This window comes from Chiloscyllium plagiosum, unplaced genomic scaffold, assembly GCF_037043375.1.
Source record: "Chiloscyllium plagiosum isolate Xiang-an unplaced genomic scaffold, Cpla_swu_hap1 HiC_scaffold_30, whole genome shotgun sequence".
In the NCBI taxonomy this organism is placed as follows: domain Eukaryota; kingdom Metazoa; phylum Chordata; class Chondrichthyes; order Orectolobiformes; family Hemiscylliidae; genus Chiloscyllium; species Chiloscyllium plagiosum.
This window is the reverse complement of record NW_028270168.1, coordinates 37,014,709-37,040,028: the sequence shown is the minus strand read 5'-3', so window position 1 is coordinate 37,040,028 and position 25,320 is coordinate 37,014,709. Positions and strand designations below refer to the sequence as shown.

Here is a 25,320-nt window from a genome sequence, read left to right as displayed (position 1 = left end):
TATCCTTCTAGTGACTATATGACCATTGTCAATTGTCATAAACACCCTAATGCTGTCCTTCCTTGGTCTGCCTGACATGTGACTCCAGACACTCAGTAATGTGGTTGACTCGTAAATGTCCTTTCCCAGAGAACCAATCAGCTCAAAGGCAAATAGGGATGGGCAGCAAATATTGGCCTGGTCAACATCAGCTACTTTCCATGAAAGAGTAATGTCAAAAAAAGTATGGCTTGTACTTTGTCCATTTCGAACAAATTTAAAACTCTGCAATCTTGATGTTGTGTCCTCATATCCAGCATAGTACCTTCGGCCTGTCAGATGCCTGAGTAGTATTTAATTCAGTGGGTCCTACCAAAAAGGGACAGCTGTGGCCTCCCACTGGCTTTTCAATTGCCAGCTGCGATCTCCAATACCTCTATTAAATTCAGACCATTGCTGAATTTCTCAGTAAAACAAGCATGTGTTATGTGAGGTAACTAGTACAAAATTATGTTTCTTTCAAAATTTCAATTATTTGTTCATAATGGAATATTTATGAACAAAATCAGGCTGCTAAATTGTAATGTTTCTGTGATTAGGGCTGGTGGAAAACACATGCTTTTGTTTGTTGAGATTGTATTCTCCGCAGAGTCGTTTGGAATAATTACGAGTGAGGGAATAACTGCCAGCATATTGTGCATACTGATTTTATTTCATTTGCATTTGTTGATCAATAGCTTTAACTTGTGAAAATCTTAAAGCAAGATCTGAGGCAAGCCTGCTCATAAAGGAACAGATTGCTAAATAATTGTGAATGTTAACCACAACGTTCTGATTTTATTTTCTACTTCTCCCAAAGCCCTGAGTTTTCCTTTGTTGTAAACAAAAATTCCATGTTGCAAGAAGTACAGCATCTTAACAGTTTTGTCTCAATAATTTGACATTTTGTTTTGCTTTGAGAGTTTCCATGTCTCCCAGTTTTCCATTTCTTCTTTGCCTTTGACAGAAACTTGTACATTGCCATTGCAGGACAAGTGAGCAGATTGCAAATTTAAGCTGGTGTAAACTATTAGGATAAACGGAAATGATTTTTTTCAATCTTTTGAGCTTACATGACACGAGGAGGGTGACAGTAGCATGAGGCAGAAGTTGGAGGGCTTGGCTCAGGGGATAATTCTGGGGGATGAGGGTGTCCCTCCAGAAAGTACATGGTGACATGTGGAAGGTCAGTGCAGATGATCTCAACTGGGATTGATAGAAAAGAAGGAACATGGGTGCTAACAGTGGGACAGAATAGGTACTCACATTGGCAGGATCTGAACTGTGGTGTCCCATAGGCTCTGCTTTAGGGTCTCAATTATTCACTTCATTTATTAATAACTTGGATAATGGCAAAGACAATCACAAAGACAAAAAGTGAAGACCTTTTCGAACAGAGATAAGGAGAAACGTCTTCAGCCAGGTGAATCTATGCATTTCATTGCCACACAGGCTGTGGAGGCCAAGTCATTGAGTATATTTAAGACTGAGATAGATAGGTTCTTGAGTATCAAGGCTTACGGAGAGAAAGCAGGAGAATGGGATTGAGATAATTACCAGCCAGGATTGAATGGTGGAGCAAACTCGATGGACTGAATGCCCTAACTTCTGATCCTCTGTTTTATATCTAAATTTGATGATGACACAAAGTTAGTTGGCACTGTAGACAGTGTATATGACAGTATAAAACTACAAAGGGACAGTGATCGATGAGGTAAATGGAGAAAACTGTGGTAAATGGAGTTCAAACTGAGTAAATATGAGGTTATCTGTTTCAAACTGAAAAGGGATAGATCAGGGAATTTCCAGATGGTATGAAGTTATACAGTTATGCAAAACCCTGATTAGACTTCACTTGGAAAACTCTGAGCAAATCTGGGCACCACACCTTCGGAAGGTCATATTGGCACTGGAGGGAGTACAATATTGGTCTACAAGATTGATACCTAGACTTCAGGGATTAAGTTATGAAGAAAGATTATACAAATTAGGCAGCATATATGTAGAAAGAAAGCAGAGTTAATATTTCAGGTCTGGTGACCCTTCTTACGGTCATTGGACCCAAAACATTAATTGTGCTTTCTCTCTCAGATGCTACCAGACCTGTTGCATTTATCTAACAATGTTTCTGATTTCCAACATCCACAGTCCTTTGTTTCTGTTTTCCAACATCCACAGTCCTTGTTTATTATATAAATTAGGCCTGTTTTCTCTAAAATTTAGAAATGTAAGGGGTGATCTGTTTGAAGTTTTCAAGGCATTAAAAGGGAAAAATAATAGGGTCTATAAAGATAAATTGTTTCCACTGGGTTGGGAATTCGAGAACAAGGGAGTCTATAAGTTAGGGCCAAACTGTTCAGGAGGGATGTTAGGAAATACTTCTACACTCAAAGAATAGTGTATGTTGGAACTTTCTTCCATAACTGAAAGTGAATGCCAGATAAGTTGTTAACATTAAATCTGCGATAAGTCCATTTTTGTCAAGCAATGGTATTTAGGGATTTGGACCAAGTATGGATATATGAAGTTAGGTCATAGATTAACCACAATCTCATTGAATGGGAAGCTCGAGGGGCCAAATAGCCTACTGAGTTTCCTATGTTCCTTTTTTAAATCTTGTTCTGAGATTATTCTCTTGTGGTCCCATACTCTCCTGCAAGAGAAAATAGCCTTTCTGCATCAATCCTGTCTATTCACCTAAGAATTTTGTATGTTTCAATGAAGTCACTCCCCATTCTTCTATATTCCAGTGAGTACAGGCCCAAGGTACTCAAACTCTCCTCATAAGTCAGTCCTTCCATACCTACTATCAGCTGAGTGAATCTTCTCTGGACTGCTTTCAATGCCAGAATATTTTTTTCTTAGATAAGGATCCAATCCAATTCACAGTATTCCAGCTGTGGTCTGACTAATGCATTGTATAGTTTTAGTGAAACCTCCCTATTTTTATGTTCCATTCCCTTTGAAACAAAGGCCAACATTCCATTTGTCTTCCCTATATAACCCACTGAATTTAGATGCTCAGTTTCCCCAAATCCTGTTCGGTGGCTTTCTGTAGTTTTTTTTTCCATTTAAATAATAGCTCCTCTATTTGTCTTCCCAAAGTGCATAACCTCACATTTTCCCACATTATATTCCACTGCCAATTTTTTTGCCAATTCATTCAACCTATAGACTCTGTGTATCATCCTCCCCACTTGCCTTTCCACCTCTTTTTGTGCCATCTGCAAACTGTGGTACATTCACTTTCTCCATCCAAGTCATTGGCATATATTCTGAATAATTGTGGCCTCAGCACTGGTCCCTGTGAATTACAGATTGCCACTCTTTATGCCAACTTCCATGAGTTGATCAGTCCTCTGCCCATGCTTGTATATTACATCCAACACCATGGGCTCTTATTGAATAGCCTGATGTGTGATACCTTAACAAATGTCTTTTAAAAATCCAAGTGACTTACACCCATGGCCTGCTTTTTATATACCCTGCTTGTTACTTCCTCAAAGAATTCTAGTAAATTTGTTCGGCATTATTCCTCCTTCACGAAGTCATGTTGACTCTGTTTGATCATGTTATGTATTTCTAAATGTTCTGCTGTTATATATTTTAGAACGAATTCGAATATTTTTTTCAAAAACAAATATTAAGCTAGATGGCCTGTCGTTACCTGTTTTTTTTAATCTCCTGCCTTGCATAAATAAAGTTGTGACATTGGCATGTTTCCATCTGTGATCTGGAACTCCAAATCTCCGATCATGCTATTGCAATCAGATTGCAGAGTAATCTATTCTCTCCTCATGAGTCGGGTGCCATTAAACAGGCTTTATTTTCAAAGGCTTTATTTCTAGATCACCATGCTGAGCCAGTTTGCACAGGTTTGTACAAGACATGACGTTGCATGTTGCACTGGGGTTTGTCTGTCATCTTATGTTCATCTGATGTTCTCATTCCAACAGTCACAAACGTGTCTCACCTATCAGCTTGATTAACCAACTTGTTGCATGATGTACAGTGATTCTTCAGAATCTTTTGCTGTTGTCTCTCTTATGGGTGTCTATTCCCGTTTGCTGTGCTTCCATTGCACACAATGGTATGTCTGAAAATAATTCAGTTTCTAGGAGTGAGAACCCTTTTTCTCCCGACTCTGGACATTGAGTAAGTTGAGAACCTTGAGTGGCCTTAAATTGATCAACTTACAATCCTTAATTGCTGGTGTGCTGAAAAAGTTACCGATGGACCATGTCACTCATCTTTTATTGCAAAAGAAAGGTCTTGGAGAGAACCTCAGCCCGTCTTCACCACCTCCAGGGAGGGAAAAATTGTGCCTTATAGGAAATATTTCACAGTCACTAATATTTCAGAGTGTACATATACGATGGAGTTTAACTCTTGGAGAATGGTTGAGTGTCCCACTGAGTTGGGAATGCATGTAATGAAGGTTCTGCCAGCTTCCTAACTCCTCTAAATTAAGTCTGGCTATAAAACACCAAGATGGGACTTGAACCTAGCTCCCTAGCTCAGAGCTCGGCAACAGTACCACTGCACCATAAGAGTCCTATGACTATTTAAGGCTTACCTGAGGATCTGGTGGTGTTTTTCCAGCATCACATTTTTCAACTCTGGTGGTATTTAACCTTGTCTGGTGAGCAAGCCTGTGACCTGGTGGGGATTTCCTCCAATTTTGCCCATGACAAACAAACAGAACTGCTGAAGACATGAGTTGCTCACAATTGAAGATACCCACTTGCTAAAAGCTAACTTCTTCCTTTACTTTTGCTGGGGCCTCTCCAACTTGCCGTGGCTTTCCTGCCTCATGTAAGTATACCTTGCAGCCAGCAGCTCCTTCAGTGTTAACACTGGCCACTGCTCCTGTCAGTACTGCCAGTCTGACATTCTACAGCAGTTCTTGCAGGTAAGTGCCCAATTAGTAATAAATCAAATTGTGGCTTAGAATGGCTGCAATAAGCTTGTCTCCTCTTCTCTGGGTTCTATGCTAGTCAACATCTTAGTTGACTATGAGATATATATATTGTATTGACTCTCAAGTAACGTTTATTGATTATATTTCAGATCATTATTCTGTGTGCAATCTAGGATACAATATAATTCTCTTGAAAATTTTATGTAAATATTTCCAAGAAAATTGCAATTTAACATGCTAATACCTCCCAGTTACATAACACCTAGCTGTTAGCTGTCATGCTACAAAGTGACATCTGACAGCAATTCCAATATTAAATAAAAAAAGTGTCACACCAATACGTAATGCTCAGTTATCTTTCCCAACAAATCTTGACAAATGGTTGTTGTCAGTAATTGAAATTTCTCATGCCCAAATTAAAAAAAACTTGATTATCATTTTAAATCCACAATAATAAGATTACATTTAATCTTTGGATTATCATTTAGCACCAGCAATGGCATTTTTACTTTAAGGCCTCAGCAGCTTTAAACACCATGACTTCATCTGGATATTTGTCACTTCATGTCTGTCAGCATTAGTCTTACCCTAATTCTGATTTATAGCATTTCCTTGCATAGAGTTGTATGTCAACAGGCAGGAGAAAATAGAAGGTTGCACTGTGTGGAGATAGAGGATTTTCTTGTTGTTTTCAAAAGGTTTTGAATGAAGTTGCAGATTTATTTTCAACGGTTTTGCTTTTGGCAAATTATAAATTTATGTAAATAGCTGACAGTTGTGCTTTTCTAAGAGAAAGAATGTGAAATGCAGTACGTATTGAATTGCACCTATCTCTTTGCTATTCTTTCCAAATATCTTTGTTGCTATCAAAATACTGTGCAAACAATGGATTTTTCTATGTTCTGAGAGGTAATTTTATGTTAGTGGAAATTTACATTTCATAAACACTGTAAGTCAGCAAGCACTAGTAATGCATTAAATCCTCTGCTTCTCCAATCTTGACACATACTGGAAATACTAGGAATGTTAGGAAATTGCATGATCACAACTTGTGATTTTTGGTCCGTTAATTGAAAAATAAATAATTTTTATAATTAAAAGCACAACCAAAGTTAGGAGCTTGCTGACCATGAGGAAAGTGGTGTGAGGTATACCATAGGATGCAAAAGGGGATAGATTATGGAAAGATACAGGAGCTCAGTCTTTAGGGTATGGTTGTGACCTTACTGGTAACTGTTTTCTTCACCTGTACCTCTATTCGTCTGCTGAATTTTCCATCCCAATATGACCTTCTGTCAGCAACACTGAATAATGCCATATTTTCCACCCAATTATTCTAAAATTCTTCAGTTCTAACACATCTCTAAGACTTCAACATGTCATATCTTGTCACAAATCCCAAAGTATATGCTGTGCTTATGCTTGATCTCCTTAAATATCATGTCAATAAAGTTGTTGTTCAAAACATAGCATTGTACATAGTAACAGGAGCAGGCCACTCAGTACCTATGAGGAGAAAGTGAGGACTGCAGATGCTGGAGATCAGAGCTGAAAATGTGTTGCTGGAAAAGCGCAGCAGGTCAGGCAGCATCCAAGGAGCAGGAGAATCGACGTTTCGGGCATGAGCCCTTCTTCAGGAATGAGGAAAGTGTGCCAAGCAGGCTAAGATAAAAGGAGGGACTTGGGGGAGGGGCGTTGGAAATGCGATAGGTTTCCACTCAGTACCTATGACCTGTTGTCCCATTTTGTTAGATATTTATACAGAATAAAAGATCAGGAGTAGGCCATTCAGCCTATTATGCCTGTTTCACCATTCAATTAAATCAGAGGTGATCACCTCCCTCAGTGCCATTTTCCTGTGCCGTTGCCATACGCCTTTGTATCATTAATCTCCAGAAATATATAGACTTCTGTCTTGGACAGACTGAATGATTGAGCTTCCACAGCCTTCTAGGGTATAGCAAAGGAGGAGAAAGTGAGGACTGCAGATGCTGGAGACCAGAGTTGAAAAATGTGGTGCTGGAAAAACACAGCAGGCCCAGCAGCATCCGAGGAGCAGGAGAATCGATGTTTTGGGCATCAGCCCTTCTTCAGGAATGAAGAAGGGCTGATGCCCGAAACATCGATTCTCCTGCTCCTCGGATGCTGCCTGGCCTGCTCTGTTTTTCCAGCACCACATTTTTCAACTGGGGTATAGCAAACTCTATAAATCCTTGCAGTATCCAACCAGTAACAGCATATCATCCGGAGAATGATACATTTAATCCAGCTCTCTGCTTTCTGTCTGTTAAGTGGTTCTCAATCTGTACTCATATTATTTTCCCTAATCCCACGTGCTGTATTTGTGTTTACTGACCTCCCGTTTGGGATCTTATCAAATGCCTTTTGAAAATCCAAATAAACCAAAAGCAGTGGCTCTGCTTTATCAGTGCTACAAGTAATATCCTCAGAAGCTGCAAGTTTGTCAAACATGACTTTTCTTTTGTTAATTCACATTGACCCTGCCCAATGTTACCATTCTTTTCTAACCATCCCGTTATATTCTTGATAATAAATTGTAACATTTTCAATATTATGTATGTCAAACTAAATTGTCTATAGTTTTCCATTCTCCCTCTTCATCCTTTCTTTCCTAGTGCAGTTACAATTGCTTTCCACTGTGTAGAAAAGTTTCTAGAATTTTGAAAGGTAATCACCAATGAATCCAGTAACTCTGTAGCCACGTTTTCCAACACTCTGGAATGAAAGTCATCTGGTTCAGGGAAATTCTCAACCTTCAATCCAATTAACATTTCAAGTAAGAGATCTTTGCAATACTAATTTATCTTGGATTCTCTATTTTGTAAGTCCCTTGGTCAATTAGTATTCCTGTGAGATTTTCCATATTATCTTCTGTGAAAACTGTTGCAAAAATAATTGTACCTATCATTAGCATTTCTCAACTATCAATTATTCTGTCCCCATCTGAAATGGGACTGTATTTGTCTTAAATAATCTTTTCTTGTTTTCTGTAATCTAATGTTCACAGGACACCTTTGTGTACCTCAGTAGTTCACTTTCTTTTTTTTCCCTTTATTGTCTAACTTATTGCTCCTCCTTTGTTGGCTTCTAAATTATTCCCAGTCATCAAGCTTCCCACTTTTTATGGCATCCTTATAAATGACTTCCTATGATCGGATGCAATCTTTACCTTTGATTGGTGAGCATGTTTGATTTACCTTACCCTTTTGGCATTGTGTCTGAAAGGAATGTAAATCTATTGTAGACTGCGTAGTATTTCTTCAAATTCTAGCTATTACCAGTCTATTATCAAACCTTTTTGTGTACTAGACCACCCCATAGTTAACTTATCCTCTTACCTTGATAATTTCCTTTCTTCAGATTTTTATCTTAGTTTCAAAATCAGTCAAACTTGATGCAAAATGTGACTATTAATTAGACCTTTCTCATTATACAACACCAAATGCAAAATAGCCTATTCCATATTTGGCTTCTCAGTTTACTGCTACAGAAACACAACCAGTACACAATCCAGGCATTTAACAACCCTCCCGATGTCACCTATTTTTATTGTATTAGCTATGTAATGTGCATCTCTAATTCCTCAGTGTTATCACTGAACAAGACAGATAAGTCTGGCTTGGTGAATCAAACAAGATCCTTACCAAACCTTGAAAAAACAGCTCACCCTGGCTTCTGTTAATCCATTGATGTTTTTTTGTCTCTCTTGTCATAAACCCCACAATATACTCCAAATGCCATTTACACTCCAAGAGGCTGACATTGCCTTAATGTCATGGTTCTAGAAAAACTAACATAGTTAATTTTTAAACCTTTTCAGAAAATTAGACCAACACTTGTTTGCCAATAGTTTAAAATCCAAAGTCCTAAAAATGATATTTATGTGTGTGTATATAAATTATATACCTTTTATCAGGCCTACATTTGGCTTAATGCAACCAGACAACTGACACTACCTCCCTAAATAAAACAATATTTATATTGCATCCTTCCGATCATTAAACATCTCAAGGACCCTCAGAAAAATGTTGTCAAAAGAAATTTAACCCAGGTCATGAGGTATTAGGGCAGATCATCAATAGCATGGCCCAGGACATCGGCTGGCAATGATAGACACAGAAAGATCTGTAAGCATATGCTTTGCTGACAGCACCAGACTGGGGAAGAGGGGAAGGCAGATGAGTTGTTTGATGCTGATGAACTAGACTGTCCCTATCTCTCTCCTGACGAAGGGCTTTTGCCCAAAACATAGATTTTACTGCTCCTCAGATGCTGCCTAAACTGCTGTGCTTTTCCAGCACCACTCTAATCTAGACTCTGGTTTCCAGCATCTGCAGTCATTGTTTTTACCTATCCCTCTCCAGCACTGTCTGCAGATTGGTCTCCTCAGCCATCATCCCCTTTCTGTGATCTCTCCGCCACCCAACTCTCAAGAAGTTCCATGCTCCCTGGCGATGGGCCTTTCATTGAGCAAGGAGGCTATGTCTGAGGCCCAGGACTCCTGCTGCATCTGTTTTCCATCCACTGCTCACTCGCACATATTCAGATGGAGCTGATAACGTCGTTCCAACACGTGTGCGCTTCTTGCTCTATGTGGTGGTGGCATTCACAACAAACACAGCCATTCAAGTTGGCTCTACAGTTATGTCACTGGCCAAAAAATATGTTCATTGTAGAGTTGGCTATCTCTCTGGCTTGCTGAAACTGGGGCCATTCAATTCAAAACCTGCCAATTCTTGCTCAAATCAGGCAGTTTACAGAGTGGCAACAGGCCTTTCCCCAACACTAGACTCCAGGTCAGAAGTCCTATTCAATTAGAATTGGTGCATCAGAGGTCAGCAGTTCTTGCTGAGGTCAGCAATATTAATTGACTACTGCCAGAAGATCGACCAAGACCAAGAGGACCAAGGTGTCGCATACATGCATTCTCTCATTTGTGCATTCATGAGTTTACTTGGTGGGCCCACTCTTTCTGTTATTAAATTTGAAGGTGAGATAATAGCAGCCCATGCCAGAACAGTGCCTGAAGTAGTCAGTAACTGGTGGTAGGGCAGGATTGTGAAGCTTGGACCTTCCCCCGCAGATCTTAATTCAAGTGGAGGCAGGAAGACAGCAGGATTTTGAGATGACAGCATTCTGCTGATGAAGAGCCTTTCCCATCTCCAAGCCTACCACTACAGGACTGGAAGATTCCACTCATTGACACAAACTCGAATTCTGATCATCACATCAAGATACTCCTTTCGCCAGATTACTCCTTGAATTTATGCATTGTCCCTCATTCCAGTTCCAGCTAATTGCTTCCCACTCTGGGCGGAATTTAATTCCCCAGCCAACAGGTTGACTCTCTGACGAAGATCTCCAGGCATCTTTAAACAGCACCACGAGAGAACGATGAATAACATTATAATTATAACTATAAAGAATGATTTCAAATTCATGATCTCATCTCATCATTGATATTACATTTCATCTTTACATTCCGTAAGCTGCAATTCTGGTTGTCTTTTTCATTGGTTATCCAGGTGTGATTGAACACTCTCTTATAGTTGAAAACAAATTCTTACTTATGTTTGATGTTCTTTGCATTGCATTGCAGATAATAATCTTGGATACTGTGGTGACCCAGGACTCCCAGCACATGGCATTCGTTTGGGCAAGGATTTCCGAGTGAAGAACATACTTCGATTCACATGTGAAGCTGGTTATGTTCTTAAAGGATCTTCGGAACGTATCTGCCAATCAGATGGAACCTGGACTGGGATCCAGCCAGAATGTGAAGGTACATGATTCATTGGGTTCTCGAACAAAACAGCTAAGGAGCTGGCATAGAACCTCATGCAAAAGAGGTATTTTCAGTGTTTGAGCAAGTAGTGCATGCTTGACAAGTTTTTATTTAGCTATTTAATAATTAGCCAAGTTTTTTTAGCATTGTGTGCTTCACAAAGTTATTAGTTGCCCTGCCAATTGTCTTGATAGTTAGTTGAGTTAACCAATAAATTGTATACCACCTCTTGCTATCACTAATCAAAAGCTAACCAGTGCATCTGTTACAAGAGATTAAGGCTGTAGATATGATTTATTTTCTGAATTTATATTAACTTGCATTGAATATGGGGTTCAGTATTTATGAACATTAATCAATGAAATATAATAAACTGAAGTTTCCCTTTCACTGATTTTTATCCAGATAGCATCACTGTTTTATATTCCTAAAAGACTACATTTCATCAACATCAGGGTTCTGTATATCTGTTCTTTTTTAGGTAATCCATTATTAAAATAAATGTTTTCAAAAAATCCAAACTTCTGCAAGCTAGGATTTACCTTTTGGTCGATATTTTATGGTGAGATTATTTGCACTATTATTGTCAAGGAATTTATAAAAGGACAACTTAAGAGAGTTTGATCAGCGATAATGTTTAAATGGAATTAATTAAAGATTTAGCTAAAAGGATTGATTAAATTGTTTTTTTAATCAATCCCTCTTTAACAAATCTATAAAGAAAAGTTGATTAAAAATATGGCTGAGGGGAGACTGATTAAAGCATAATTAGAGAGGGATGATGACCAAAAATGGCTCATTAAAAGGTTGGTTGCAGAGTTACTGATTAAGGGGATGATCTCAGTCTAATGAATTAATGTGAAACCCAGCCCTGTAATCTGGTTATTTATTGTTTGACACATTACTGGTCTCAATAGAGAAGATAAACTGAAAGATTGCCTGCTGCAGATTTGATGCTAAATTTCATTTCAGCTCAAGTGTGAAAATAATGGACAATGGAAATTACCTGAACTCAGATGGATCTCTTCAGAGATTGTGGTGTTGAATAAGGGTTTCATATTTCACACTTCATCCGATCTGTCTTTGCCACCAGCATTTGCATGCAAAGGAAGGGTGAGAATTGCCTGTTTCACTCTCACTCTGGATATTATGAATACATCTTCAGGCAACTCAGAAGGACTTTGTATTAACCTTTCTGAGATTGTTTTAAATAGTCCATATAACAAATTGTCTGAGGCATATGCAAATGTGTTAGTATCACAATAAAAGTACACTGGTTTGTGCACTAGGCTTTTTTTTTGTTGTTATCAGAAGTGTACCATCTCTATTATTGTAGAAGCGTTGTGAATGCTGCTGTGATATTGATCGGTTCATATACAAGCTAAGTATTGGCATGGAATATGGTGTCACACAGGTTTAGGAGACCACATGGTCTAGCATTTGGCAATCGGGAAATTAGGAGAGTAAAATATAGTCTCCAATTCAAGAGGAGAAATGGGAAAGCAATCGGCAAAATAGTCTCCCAATAGGAAACAGACCAAATATAGTAAAAGACATAGATATTAAATGTGTACTTTAATAAAATGAGCTGCACTCATCAGGTGAAATTGAATTTAACTCAATTGATGAGCAGATCAAAAATACAGACTTTGTAGCTCAGAGAGTAGTTGAAATGTTCAAAGAAGCACTGAATACACACAAGTGAAAATGGAGTAGAGGGAATATACTGACAGGGTGACATGGGAGGAGCTAATTTAAAACATAAACATTGGCATGGCTCATTTGGGCTTTTTATGTGGTGTAAATACTTTGTAGTACATTATGGCACCTAATGAAAGCCTTCTGGCTGATGGGAGTTAATTATATTACCTGTAGAGGGAATTACTAAGATTAAAACTGATGAGTCTTGTTATGGTTCAATATAAGCCAGATTTATCATTTTAAAGAAAACCAACGTGCAAAACAATTTGTGCAATGCTCATTCTCATAGCATGAGGGAAAAGGAAATAGTCTCTGCGAGTTGTCATTTTCTGTCACTCATTGTTCTGAGAAGGCGATGGTAAGTAGTCTTCTAAGACCACTGCAATCCACGAGTGATGGTGTTTCTGTTATATAGGGTTTTGACATAAGATAACATATGTCAGCAAGTCAGAAATGGTGGGTAACTTACAGGGGAACCTTTGAGGCAGCAGTGTGTCCAAGCACATGCTGTACATATTGTCTTAGGTGTTAAAGGTCATAGGTTTTGGAGCTGTTGCCAAAGAAGTCTTGGAGTGATTGTCAAATTGGATCTCGCAATGATTTTCTAGTCAACCAACAGATTCCTACTCTGAGACCAATTGGCTTCCTGGAGGGCCAACCTGCCTCTTTGTGTCATGCAGCAGCTGCAAAATGTCTGTGGAGGGTACCTCTACCACTAGCCTTTCCAGTAAAATGCCATGTTTATTCTTTCTTGTTCTAAGTTACAGAGAGGAAGTCTTACCCCTCCATCATTTACTTGTTGTCAAAACCAGTTGCTGTTTTCAAGCTGATCATTTCTGATTGGCCTTCCAGCTTAAGAGGTCATCCCATGATCCTTAATTATCTGCCCCAGGGAAAATTACAATGAATGATCATTTTTAAGTAAGTACAGGCTTCTGAATCCATTTTTACCCTGACAAGAGCGTTCAAAAGCATGACCTGTTTCTCTAACTAGTTCTTCTGCCTCATCGAGTCGATTTTCTGATCAAGGATATGAGTGATGGGAGATTTGTGACCATTTAAATCAACTTTAAATGCATTATAGCTCAAATCCAGGGCTGGTGGGACTTCCATGCTGGCATTCCGAGGTAGTAACACTACCGCTGCAGCATAAGATCCTTTGTTATAATCAAAATCTATACCAAAATCAGCTGCCTTTCCATTTGACATACAATCACTACACAAAGCAGTGGTACCTTTCATGAAATTAAACAAACAAATTGACCACAGTAGTTTGCAAAATAAAATGGGAAGTTCCTCTGAAATGTGTATGCAATCACTATGCAACTGTCTGTAAATACCAGCAGAATAATGATGAAGCAGAAAGCAGTGAAACAATAAATAGAATTGAAAGACCCGTACTTGGAATTTGAGTTTGAAAAATGACTTTATTCCGATGGTATCATTAAGGATGACCAAGAACAATGTTGCTAATATTGACAACAATCCTTGCACCTCAGTGACCATATTTATACAACTACTGGAAAGTGGAGTGCCTTTAGTAAGTGGTGAATTTTAATTAAAGATATATAGAATTCTTCAAAATCTGCAAGTGGGTGAAAGTTTGAAAGGTAAAATGATAAAATCATGATAAAGCCTCATTGTCTAAATGATGTGGTGTATTCAGAACAAATTATTCTGTACAAAGAAACAAGAACCTTATTCATTCCTAAACCACAGGAAAAAGATGCATCTGCACAGAAAGATATGCCTCACCAAAACAGACAGGAGTGTTCTATAAATAAATCTGGGATGAATGAAACTTGAGTGATAGGAAGCTGCTGTTACAAGACAAGATCCAAGAAAATACCCATTCCCTCCAAAGATATCAGATCAACAACTTCATGAGAACACTGTGTATTTAATGAGTTTAAGAAAATGGACGTAGGTTTGCTCGCTGAGCTGGAAGGTTCATTTCCAGACATTTTGACAAACATCATCAGTGAGCCTCCAGGTAAAGCAATGCTGGTATGGCTCACTTTTTATTTGTGTTTAGGTTTCCTTGGATTGATGACATCATTTCCTGTGGTGATGTCATTTCCTGTTCTTTTTCTCAGGTGGTGGCAAATAGGTTCGAATTCAGTGTGGTTGTTGATAGAGTTCCAGTTGGAATGCCATGCGTCTAGCAATTCTTGTGCGTATCTCTGTTTGGCTTGTCCTAGGATGGATGTGTTGTCCCAGTCAAAGTGGTGTCCTTCCTCATCTGTGTCGAAACACACTAGTGAGAGTGGGTCATGTCTTTTTGTGGCTAGTTGATGTTCATGTATCCTGGTGGCTAGTTTTCTGCTTAAAGACGTAAAGAAAAAGTGGGCCATACCACCAGTGCTTCACCCAGAGGCTCACTGATGAAGTTGCCTCGTATGGTGATGAAACATCTGAAAACGAACTTTCCGGCTCAGTGAGCAAACCGTCATCCAGAACCTCAACCTGAGCTACAAATCTTCTCAAAATTCGGTTTAAGAAAATGTTAAAAAGGAAGTGAATCCATGACCTTCTTATTCTCTTTTTGAAGTATATGGTAAGGTGTTGTGTTAATACATCATTTGGACCAAAGTTAGGGGAGTACTCTGATGTACTTGCATGTGAAGTCAAGCCAATAATCCTGCAGAATTGTCTCTGAAGTCTAGTAGCTGCATCCATAATGAATAAAATATTGAGCTGTTCTTTCGAACACTCTTTCAAAAGAATAATTTTTTAAACACAAGGTCATTTTTTGAACTTAAGTGCAACCCATAATCTATCCTGTAGAACATATCAAATAATTAGTTTATTTTTAGTGCTATATAAATCTAAAATCAGGAAAGTGTAAATATTACTTTTGTCTGGTACTCACCTAGTCTCACTGAGACATGTGACTGCCACTACCTTGAAGTCTGTTGTAGTTTGAAACTGCTAAGAATATACAGTTCATCAAAAGAGATGCCAGTACAATACTTGGACTTGATTATCTTCATTTGCAAGAGTACTGTCTCACAGGAAAATGTAAGTCAAATTAAGCTTTCATTTTAAAAGTACAGGATGATAGGAGTGTTTCTTTTTCTGTTCATGCTTTTATTTTCTGTCCCCAAAAATCACTTTTCCTTGATTTGATTCTCAGCTCAATATCATTTTGCACAGTAATTATCTCCCTATCATATGCATATTCCTGCTTTGTAAATAAAACACCTGATAGAATTTGGCAGCCAACCCACCAGTGTCTGTCCAAAGAAATGGATTTGAGACAACACATCAACTTCTGGAATGCATCTATTGAATTCCTCTTCTAAGCTCGTCAGGTGTCCCCAGGTGTTTTCTGGGTGGAACCATTTTAAATAGTGTTTTCTCCAAACTCAGGAAGCATTGCTGCATTTTGTTTTTTTAATTGGGAGGATCGCAGACCAAGTTTCGATCTTAATGCATTCACAGCGTTGGTCACATGTGCTAAGTGTCTGTCCTTACCCTGCAGTTCATAGTTCAGCTTGTTTAATTCAGGCTTTGTGTCTGTAAGGAAGTCTGAAGTCAATCAACCATGCATTGTCTGACAGCTTACTGCACACTTCATTCCTTGATTTTAGAAAAGTGACAATTTCAGGCATCAGATCTGAAAATACTTGCAGGACCTGCTCTCAACTAACCCCCTTGTATCTGCATGAAGGATTAGTTCAGCCGTCGGCAGCGTTGAGTTTGTCAAGTTAGAATTTTACAAAGCGGTGCTGAAGGGCTTTTTCTCTAATCAAGTTTATAATCCAAACAATTTACACTACATGAGTGATGTCTGTAATTTTGCTCGCGGATGCTTGCTGGTGCTAATTTACAAAAGTCAGGAAATCAGGGTCATTTTTCCAAACTGCAATGAAGCCTGCATTGTGCCAAGCCTCGCTGGTGTACCATCAGATGTGACAGAAACCAGTTTCTTGACTAGAATGTTGCTGTCAAGCACCTTTTGAATTTTCTATGATATCTTACCCCATATTCTCTCTTTAGGGGGCAAAGGGTGAGTTCAGTCATTTTATCCTTAAAAGCCATGTACACAAAAACAATCAACTGGGCTGTGCTGATTATGTCAGTGGATTCTAGTGGATTATATTGAGAAGCTTTCAGTCCTTCAGGGTCTGTCGTAGCTTCTGAAAGATGTCGTTGGACAAAGATTCCACTTATCTTGCTACCATAGAAGCATCATGTGACATGTTCTGGATTGCCATTGTTGTGTCTTCTTTATTCTTAAAGTCTTTGAACAGACTTAGTGGCCTCAGTTCACTGCTTCTTTAATTTTTCACCATCTGTGAAAGATATCTTGTGATTTGCTACAAGGTGGAAAATGCAATACAGCTGTTAAGGTTTGTTGCTGGTCGAGATTAAAATGACTTTTAATCTCCATTTCTTTTTAGGAAGCGTGCTGTTCAAGATAAGAGTGTCCTTCAGTTTGCTGTGCATCGAATTGTTCCTAATTCCTCTTTTTAACAATTCGTATATTTTGGTGATATATAAGTGAAACAGTTTCAATTTTACAGTTGTGAACAGAAACTCATTCTCCCACTCCACGTTGAAGTTGTACACTGGGGTTTCTTTCTGTGAGCTTAAAAATGTGTTGCTGGAAAAGCGCAGCAGGTCAGGCAGCATCAAAGGAGAAGGAGAATCGACGTTTCGGGCATAAGCCCTTCTTCATTCTTTCTGTGTGCTCTCGATTCATCTTTCATCATTATTGCTGTATCTAGTAGCTCATGGCATCACTCTGCCATTGGCCACCGGTGCAAGCAGGCAGCAGAGTTACAGGACAGTGAGCCGGCTCCTGCCCGGAGCCCATCCACTCCTGTCTGCATTCCTTCTTTGTTTTACTTTTGCTTCTGCTCCTTTCTTTTGCCATCCTTTACCATCTTCTTCTCTGAGGCGGGTTGGTCACCAGCACCGCGACGGCAGTGAGAGTGGGCTGCATACACATCAACCGATGTGGTTTCACCCGGTGATCAGGGGGAGGTTACAGTGTAGATATTCTCCTGGTGATCAGGGAGGGGTGACAGTGAGGACATTTCACCGGTGATCGGGGCGGGGGTTGTGGTGACAGTGAGGACATCCTCCCGGTGATCGGGGGGGTTGTGGTGACAGTGAGGACATTCTTCCGGTGATCGTGGGGTGTTGTGGTGGCAGTGAGGACATTCTCCCGGTGGTCAGGGGGGTTGTGGTGACATTGAGGACATTCTCCCGGTGATCGTGGGGTGTTATGGTGACAGTGAGGACATTCTCCCGGTGATCGTGGGGTGTTGTGGTGACAGTGAGGACATTCTCCCGGTGATCGGGGTGGGGGGGGTTGTGGTGACACTGAGGACATTCGCCCAGTGATCGGGGACAGTGAGGACATTCTCCCGGTGATTGGGGATGCAAAGGACATTCTCCCGGTGATTGGGGATGCTGAGGACATTTTCCCGGTGATTAGGGACGGTGAGGACATTCTCCCGATGATCGGAGATGGTGAAGACATTCTCCCAGTAATTGGGGATGCTGAAGACATTCTCCTGGTGATTGGTGATGGTGAGGACATTCTCCTGGTGATCGGGGACGATGAGGACATTCTCCCGGTGATTGGTGATGGTGAAGACATTCTCCCGGTGATTGGTGATGGTGAGGACATTCTCACGGTGATCGGGGACAATGAGGACATACTCCCGGTGATCGGGGATGGTGAGGACATTCTCCCGGTCATTGGGGTTGGTGACCGTGAGGACATTCTCCCTGTGATCGGTGGTAGTGACAGTGAGGAGAGGACATTCTCCCGTTGATGGGGAGCAGTGAGGACATTCTCCTGGTGATCAGGGGTGCGGTGACGGTGAGGACACTTTCCCAGTAATTGGAGATGGTAACATTGAGGATATTCTCCCTGTGATGAGGGGGAGGTAATGGTGAGGACATTCTCCCCATGATCGGGAGCAATGATGGTGAGGACATTCTCCTGGTGATTGGGGGCAGTGACAGTGAGGATATTCTCCCTGTGATCGGAGGGCGGTGATGGTGAGGACATTCTCCTGGTGATTGGGGGCGGTGACGGTGAGGATATTCTCCTGGTGATCAGGGGGCGGTGACGGTGAGGATGCTCTCCCAATGATCGGGGGCGGTGACGGTGAGGATGCTCTCCTGGTGTTCGGGGCGCGGTGATGGTGAGGATAAATTCTACAAGAGAGACGGTTTGCACCTAAATAGGTTAGGGACCAGCATTCTGGCAGGCAGGTTTTCTACTGCAACACCGCTACATTTAAACTAGGTAGCGGGGGGGGAGGGGACAAACTGGATGTTTAAAAAGGAAATTGAAGGGAAAGTTAGAACAAGAGAAGTCAAGAAAGATAACTGTATCAATGAGGCAGAAAACTCGGAAAGAGATCATGCTGTAAGGTTGAGTGAAATAGGGGTTGATGGGAAGGGTGAGAGCAGTAACAAATTAAAAATACTATACATGAATGCACGAAGCATTAGACATAAGATGGATGAGCTTGAGGCTCTTTTGGAAATTGGCAGATATGATATTGTGGGATAACTGAGACGTGGCTTCAAGTGGACAGGGCCTAGGAAATGAATATTCAAGGCTTCACGTGCTATCGTAAGGACAGACTGACGGGCAGAGGGGGTGGGGTGGCCTTGTTGGTAAGGGACGATATTCAGTCCCTTGCGCGGGGGGACCTAGAGTCAAGGGATGTAGAGTCAGTGTGGATAGAGCTTCGAAATACTAAGGGTAAAAAGATCCTCTTGGGAGTCATCTACAGGTCCCCAAACAGTAGTCTGGATGTCGGATGTAAGTTGAATCAGGAGCTGAAATTGGCCTGTCGCAAGGATGTCACTACAGTTGTTATGGGGATTTTAACATGCAGGTAGACTGGGAGAATCAGGATGGTATTGGGCCTCAAGAAAGAGACTTTGTGGAGTGCCTTATAGATGGATTCTCAGAGCAGCTGGTGCTGGAGCCGACCAGGGAGAAGGCAATTCTGGATCTGGTATTGTGTAACGAACCAGAATTGGTCAGAGACCTCGAAGTGAAGAAGCCATTGGGAAGTAGTGACCATAATACATTAAGCTTCAATCTGCAATTTGAGAGGGAGAGGGTACAGTCGGAAATGACAGTACTTCTGTTGAATAAAGGGAACTATGGAGCTATGAGGGAGGAGCTGGCCAAAGTTCAATGGTGCAATACCTTAGCAGGGATGACCGTGGAGGAACAATGGCGGATATTTCTGTGTATAATGCAGAAGTTGCAGGATCAGTTCATTCCTAAAAGGAAGAAAGATCCCAGGAGGAGGCATGGGTGGCCGTGGCCGACGAGGGAAGTTAAGAAACATATAAAGTTAAAAGAGAAAAAGTATAACATAGCAAAGATAAGTGGGAAAACTGAGGACTGGGAAGTTTTTAAAGAGAAACAGAGGATTACTAAGAAGGAAATACGCAGAGGAAAAATGAGGTACGAAGGCAAACTGGCCAATAATATAAAGGAGGATAGTAAAAGCTTTTTTAAGTATGTGCAAGGCAAAAAAATGGTTAGGACTAAAATTGGGCCCTTGAAGACAGAAACAGGGGAATATATTATGGGAAACAAAGAAATGGCAGAAGAATTAAATGGGTACTTCAGATCTGTGTTCACTGGGGAAGACACAAGCAATCTCCCTGAGGTAACAGTGGCTGAAGGACCTGAACTTAAGGGAATTTATATTTGCCAGGATTTGATGTTGGAGAGACTGTTAGGTCTGAAGGTTGATATGTCCCCGGGGCCTGATGGTCTATATCCCAGGGTACAGAAGGAGGTGGCTCAGGAAATCGTAGATGCATTGGTAATCATTTTCCAGAGTTCGATAGATTCGGGGTCGGTTCCTGAGGATTGGAGGGTGGCTAATGTTATACCACTTTTTCAGAAAGGTGGGAGAGAGAAAGCAGGAAATTATAGACCAGTTAGTCTGACCTCAGTGGTGGGAAAGATGCTGGAGTCTATTATAAAGGATGAAATTACGGCACATCTGGATAGTAGTAACAGGATAGGACAGAGTCAGCATGGATTTATGAAGGGGAAATCATGCTTGACTAATCGTCTTGAATTTTTTGAGGATGTAACTCTGAAGATGGACGAGGGAGATCCAGTAGATGTAGTGCACCTGGACTTTCAGAAAGCTTTTGATAAAGTCCCACACAGGGGGTTAGTGAGTAGAATTAGGGCGCATGGTATTGGGGACAAAGTACTAGATTGGATTGAAAATTGGTTGGTTGATAGGAAACAAAGGGTAGTGATAAACGGCTCTATTTCAGAATGGCAGGCAGTGACCAGTTTGGTACCGCAGGGATCCGTGCTGAGACCGCAGCTTTTTACAATATATGTTAATGATATAGAAGATGGTATCAGCAATAACATTAGCAAATTTGCTGATGATACAAAGCTGGGTGGCAGGGTGAAATGTGATGAGGATGTTAGGAGATTACAGGGTGACCTGGACAAGTTTGGTGAGTGGGCAGATGCATGGCAGATGCAGTTTAATGTGGATAAATGTATGGTTATCCACTTTGGTGGCAAGAACAGGAAGGCAGATTACTACCTCAATGGAATCAATTTAGGTAAAGGGGCAGTACAGAGAGAATGGGTGTTCTTGTATACCAGTCAATGAAGGCAAGCATGCAGGTACAGCAGGTAGTGAAGAAGGCTAATAGCATGCTGGCCTTCATAACAAGAGGAATTGAGTATAGAAGCAAAGAGGTTCTTCTGCAGCTGTACAGGGCCCTGGTGAGACCACACCTGGAGTACTGTGTGCAGTTCTGGTCTCCAAATTTGAGGAAAGACATTCTGGCTATTGAGGGAGTGCAGCGTAGGTTCACGAGGTCAATTCCTGGAATGGCGGGATTACCTTACACTGAAAGACTGAAGCGACTGGGCTTGTATACCCTTGAGTTTCGAAGACTGAGAGGGGATCTGATTGAGACATATAAGATTATTAAAGGATTGGATACTCTGGCAGCAGGAAACATGTTTCCGCTGATGGGTGAGTGCCGAACTAGAGGACACAGCTTAAAAATACGGGGTAGACCATTTAGGACAGAGATGAGGAGAAACGTCTTCACCCTGAGAGTGGTGGCTGTGTGGAATGCTCTGACCCAGAGGGTAGTGGAGGCCCAGTCTCTGGATTCATTTAAGAAAGAGTTGGATAGAGCTCTCAAAGATAGTGGAATCAAGGGTTATGGAGATAAGGCAGGAACAGGATACTGATTAAGGATGATCAGCCATGATTATATTGAATGGCGGTGCAGGCTCGAAGGGTTGAATGGCCTACTCCTGCACCTATTGTCTGTTGTCTATTGTCTATTGATATTCTCCTGGTGATCAGGGGGCGGTGACGGTGTGGATGTTCCCCTGGTGATCGGGGGGCGGTGACAGTGAGGATGTTCCCCTGGTGTTCGGGGTGCGGTGATGGTGAGGATATTCTCCCAGTGATTAGGGGTGGTGACGGTGAGGATGTTCTCCCAGTGACTGGGGGCAATGACCATGAGGACATTGTCCTGGTGTTCGGGAATGGTGGTGTTGAGGATATTCTCTTGGTGATTATGGGGCGATGACCGTGAGGACATTCTCCCTCTGACAGGGGCACGGTAACGGTGAGGACATTGTCCTGGTGATTGGCAGCGGTGACCGTGAGGATATTCTCCCAGTGATCGGGGGTGGTGCTGGTGAGGATATTCTCCCTGTGATCGGGGCGCGGTGACAGTGAGGATATTCTCCCTGTGATCGGGGGGTGGGGGGGAATGGTGATGGTGAGGATATTCTCCCTGTGATCGGGGGGCGGTGATGGTGAGGATATTCTCCCTGTGATCGGGGGGGGGGGGGGGGGGGGGGGAATGGTGACGGTGAGGATATTCTCCCTGTGATCGGGGGGTGGGGGGGAATGGTGACGGCGAGGATATTCTCCCTGTGATCGGGGGTGGGGGTGACGGTGAGGATATTCTCCCTGTGATCGGGGGGTGGTGACGGTGAGGATATTCTCCCTGTGATCGGGGGGTGGGGGGGAATGGTGACGGTGAGGATATTCTCCCCGTCATCGGGGGGAGGGGGGTGGGTGACGGTGAGGATATTCTCCCTGTGATCGGGGGGGCAGTGACAGTGAGGACATTGTCCTGGTGTTCGGGAGGGGGGGAGTGGTGGCTGCAAGGGTGTCCTCTCACTGTTCGGTGTCTGTGGTAGTGGCAGCGAGTGTATTCTCCCATCGCTCGAGGCTGACGGCAGCAGTAGCAAGGTTGTTCTCATGGCGTTTAGGGTTGGCAGCAGTAGCAGCATAGCTCCTCCAGTGATCGTGCACGGCAGCACCGACAGCAACGGACTCATCAAGATGGTGGTGCCGGCAAGAGGACATCAGCAGCCGAAGCAGGATTCGTGGCCTGGCAGCGGAGCCATAGGCTCTCGGTTGCAGGGCGCGTGTGGGTTCGGTGGCATCAGTGAAGAGATAGCACCTGACGTTGGGTAATGCCTATATTGGGTGGGTCTGGTTAAGGTAGTGGGGGTCTCCCTTGAGGACAGGTGGCATGGGCGGGGTCAGAAAGACTGATATTCTGAACTTTTTACCTCTTTATTTTCCTAATTTATTCCTATTATGCTGGACTATTTATTTCTTTACTTTTCTATTTTTTTTTGTTTCCTAAGAATTTGATCTTATGTATCTGTACCTCAATACCTTTGTACCTAAGATGGTGCTGTAATGAGGCGACTGAATACATGTGACAATAAAGCCAATTCAATTCAATTTAATTCATTGTAGGGAGGCCTCTGAATCTGCACCTCTCAAACATTCAGAACATTCCCCTGGCTTTCCAATGTGGCATCACAGGAGGTGAATTCTATCATCGTGATTTACTTTTCTCAAGCCCCATTGGTTTACATTGTTCAAATATTGGACATGGGCCATAGCAGTCTTCCCCTTAATATTTCTTTGTCCTGTTTGGAAGCATTAGATAAACAACGGAATAGACTAAAACTGCACGTTTACAGGTCAGACTCTGAGTGAATCCCACCATCATAGTTCATGAAATTAAATTGAAGTGTGGAATGAAAACGTGGATGGTTGGAAATCATGTCACCATTTATCCAAGAACAGTACATCACAGGAACAGGCCCTTCAGCCCTACATGTCTGTGCTGACACATTTTGCCCTTCCATACAAAAACTGTCTTCACTTACAGGATCTGTATCCCTCTATCACCCTCCTTTTCATGCATTCCTCATTGTTTTAAAAATGTATTTGGTTCACTAATAGGGAAGGAACTCTGCCAAGCTTATCTGGTCTGCCTGACAAGGGACTTCAGATGCATGATGATGTGACTAACTCTTAATTGTCCTATTAAGGATGGATAATAAATGCTGGCCTAGCAGAGACACTGATAAGAATGAATAAAAATAAAATTGTGTCACGATAATGCACTTTGCCTTGCACCATTCCACCTTTGGTCATTTAATCTGACATGGCTTTCACTTACCCCAGAATCTCCCTTCTTTTCTTTCCTCACCTCCCCCCTTTTTTTTGCCTCTGTACTTGCTGCATTTCTGAATGAGGGTCATCATCTGAAACATTGGACTGAATTTAGCGACAAGTAGCTCAGCAGCCCTGATTTTCTTGGAGGCAGCCACTGAAGAAGCCACTTCCAGGACTCCATCCAGTTAAGGAGCTGGAAGGACCAAGAGACACAGTAGAGGGTCCATACCCCACTGACCAGCTTGCAACCCCACTGGGAGAAGTGGACAAGTTGAGCTGTGGAAAGGGACGTGAGATTGCCTTAAGATCAAGGAGTCCCCAGAAGAATTATGAAGTTGTGAAGACTAAATGAGTGAATAGCTGCCAAGTCATCAGGGTGAATGAGGTTCCTCTGTACAGGATGGTTTGTAGCCACAGCTATAAGATAGCTGATCCCTGTGGTTCAATGCAGGAGATAAAAAGACAATGTCCGTAGATCCCCGGCCTTCTATATGGAGGCTGTGTGGTTCCCACTTTGCTCCTGGTCTAGTCTCCAAATCTGTCCCCACAGAACTGTGGGAATTCAGCCTATTAACCCTGCTTCATTCCCCAGAAATTCTGTCTAACCTGCTGCTGCTTCATCATTTTCAGTTTTCATTACTGAAGAACAATAAGAGCAGTCTTTTCACCTCTGACACCAAGATTGAACCCCAACCATTTGAATGACTTTAAGTTCCCACTTGGCAATGCTAATTCTCTAGTCTCAAACTAATTTTAGTGAATCTTCAGCACAAATCTGCCCAGAAGTTGGCACCATGCATCTAGCCACACTGCATGGCACCAACATAAGTCACAAACGAAAATATAGCGCGGTGTAAGTTAAAGGTTAGTTATCCATCCTCTTGCTGAAATATACAATGACCTTGAAACCATTCAATTTTTTGTAGTATTTTCATCTGCCATCCAAATATGTGAAATCAAATAGCGATCCATAAATTGTTCTACGTTTTATACAATGTTGATGGAAAAAAAAAGCATTGGCCAATATAGAACTGAACATGTGAACACATAAAGTAAATTATTATTTAGTCCATTGCCCTATCTGCTCCCTTCAGCACTTACTCTTTTCCCCAGCAGAACACAGGAACCTCACTATGTACCATCTGCGAGATGCACTGCTGCGTCCCATCAAGGCACCACTAGGTGTCCCTTAGAACATAGAACATTACAACGCAGTACAGGCCCTTCGGTCCCCGATGTTGCGCTGACCTGTGAAATCAATTTGAAGTCCATCTAATCTACACTATTTCATTCTCGTCCATATGCTTATCCAATGACCATTTAAATGCCTTAACGTTGGTTGCAGGCAGTGTGTTTCATGCCCCTCCTACTCTCTGAGTAAA

At 41.6% G+C, this 25,320-nt stretch overlaps 1 protein-coding gene across 1 annotated transcript in view; it reads left to right on the top strand.

The window, feature by feature from the left end:
• Window positions 1-25,320, top strand: part of LOC122563724 (CUB and sushi domain-containing protein 2) — a 616,258-nt gene that overhangs the window by 513,464 nt on the left and 77,474 nt on the right. The window contains exon 52 of the mRNA XM_087976898.1: window positions 10,560-10,742. Within this exon, the coding sequence (XP_087833024.1) occupies window positions 10,560-10,742 (183 nt within the window). The remainder of the gene's footprint in view (window positions 1-10,559; window positions 10,743-25,320) is intronic.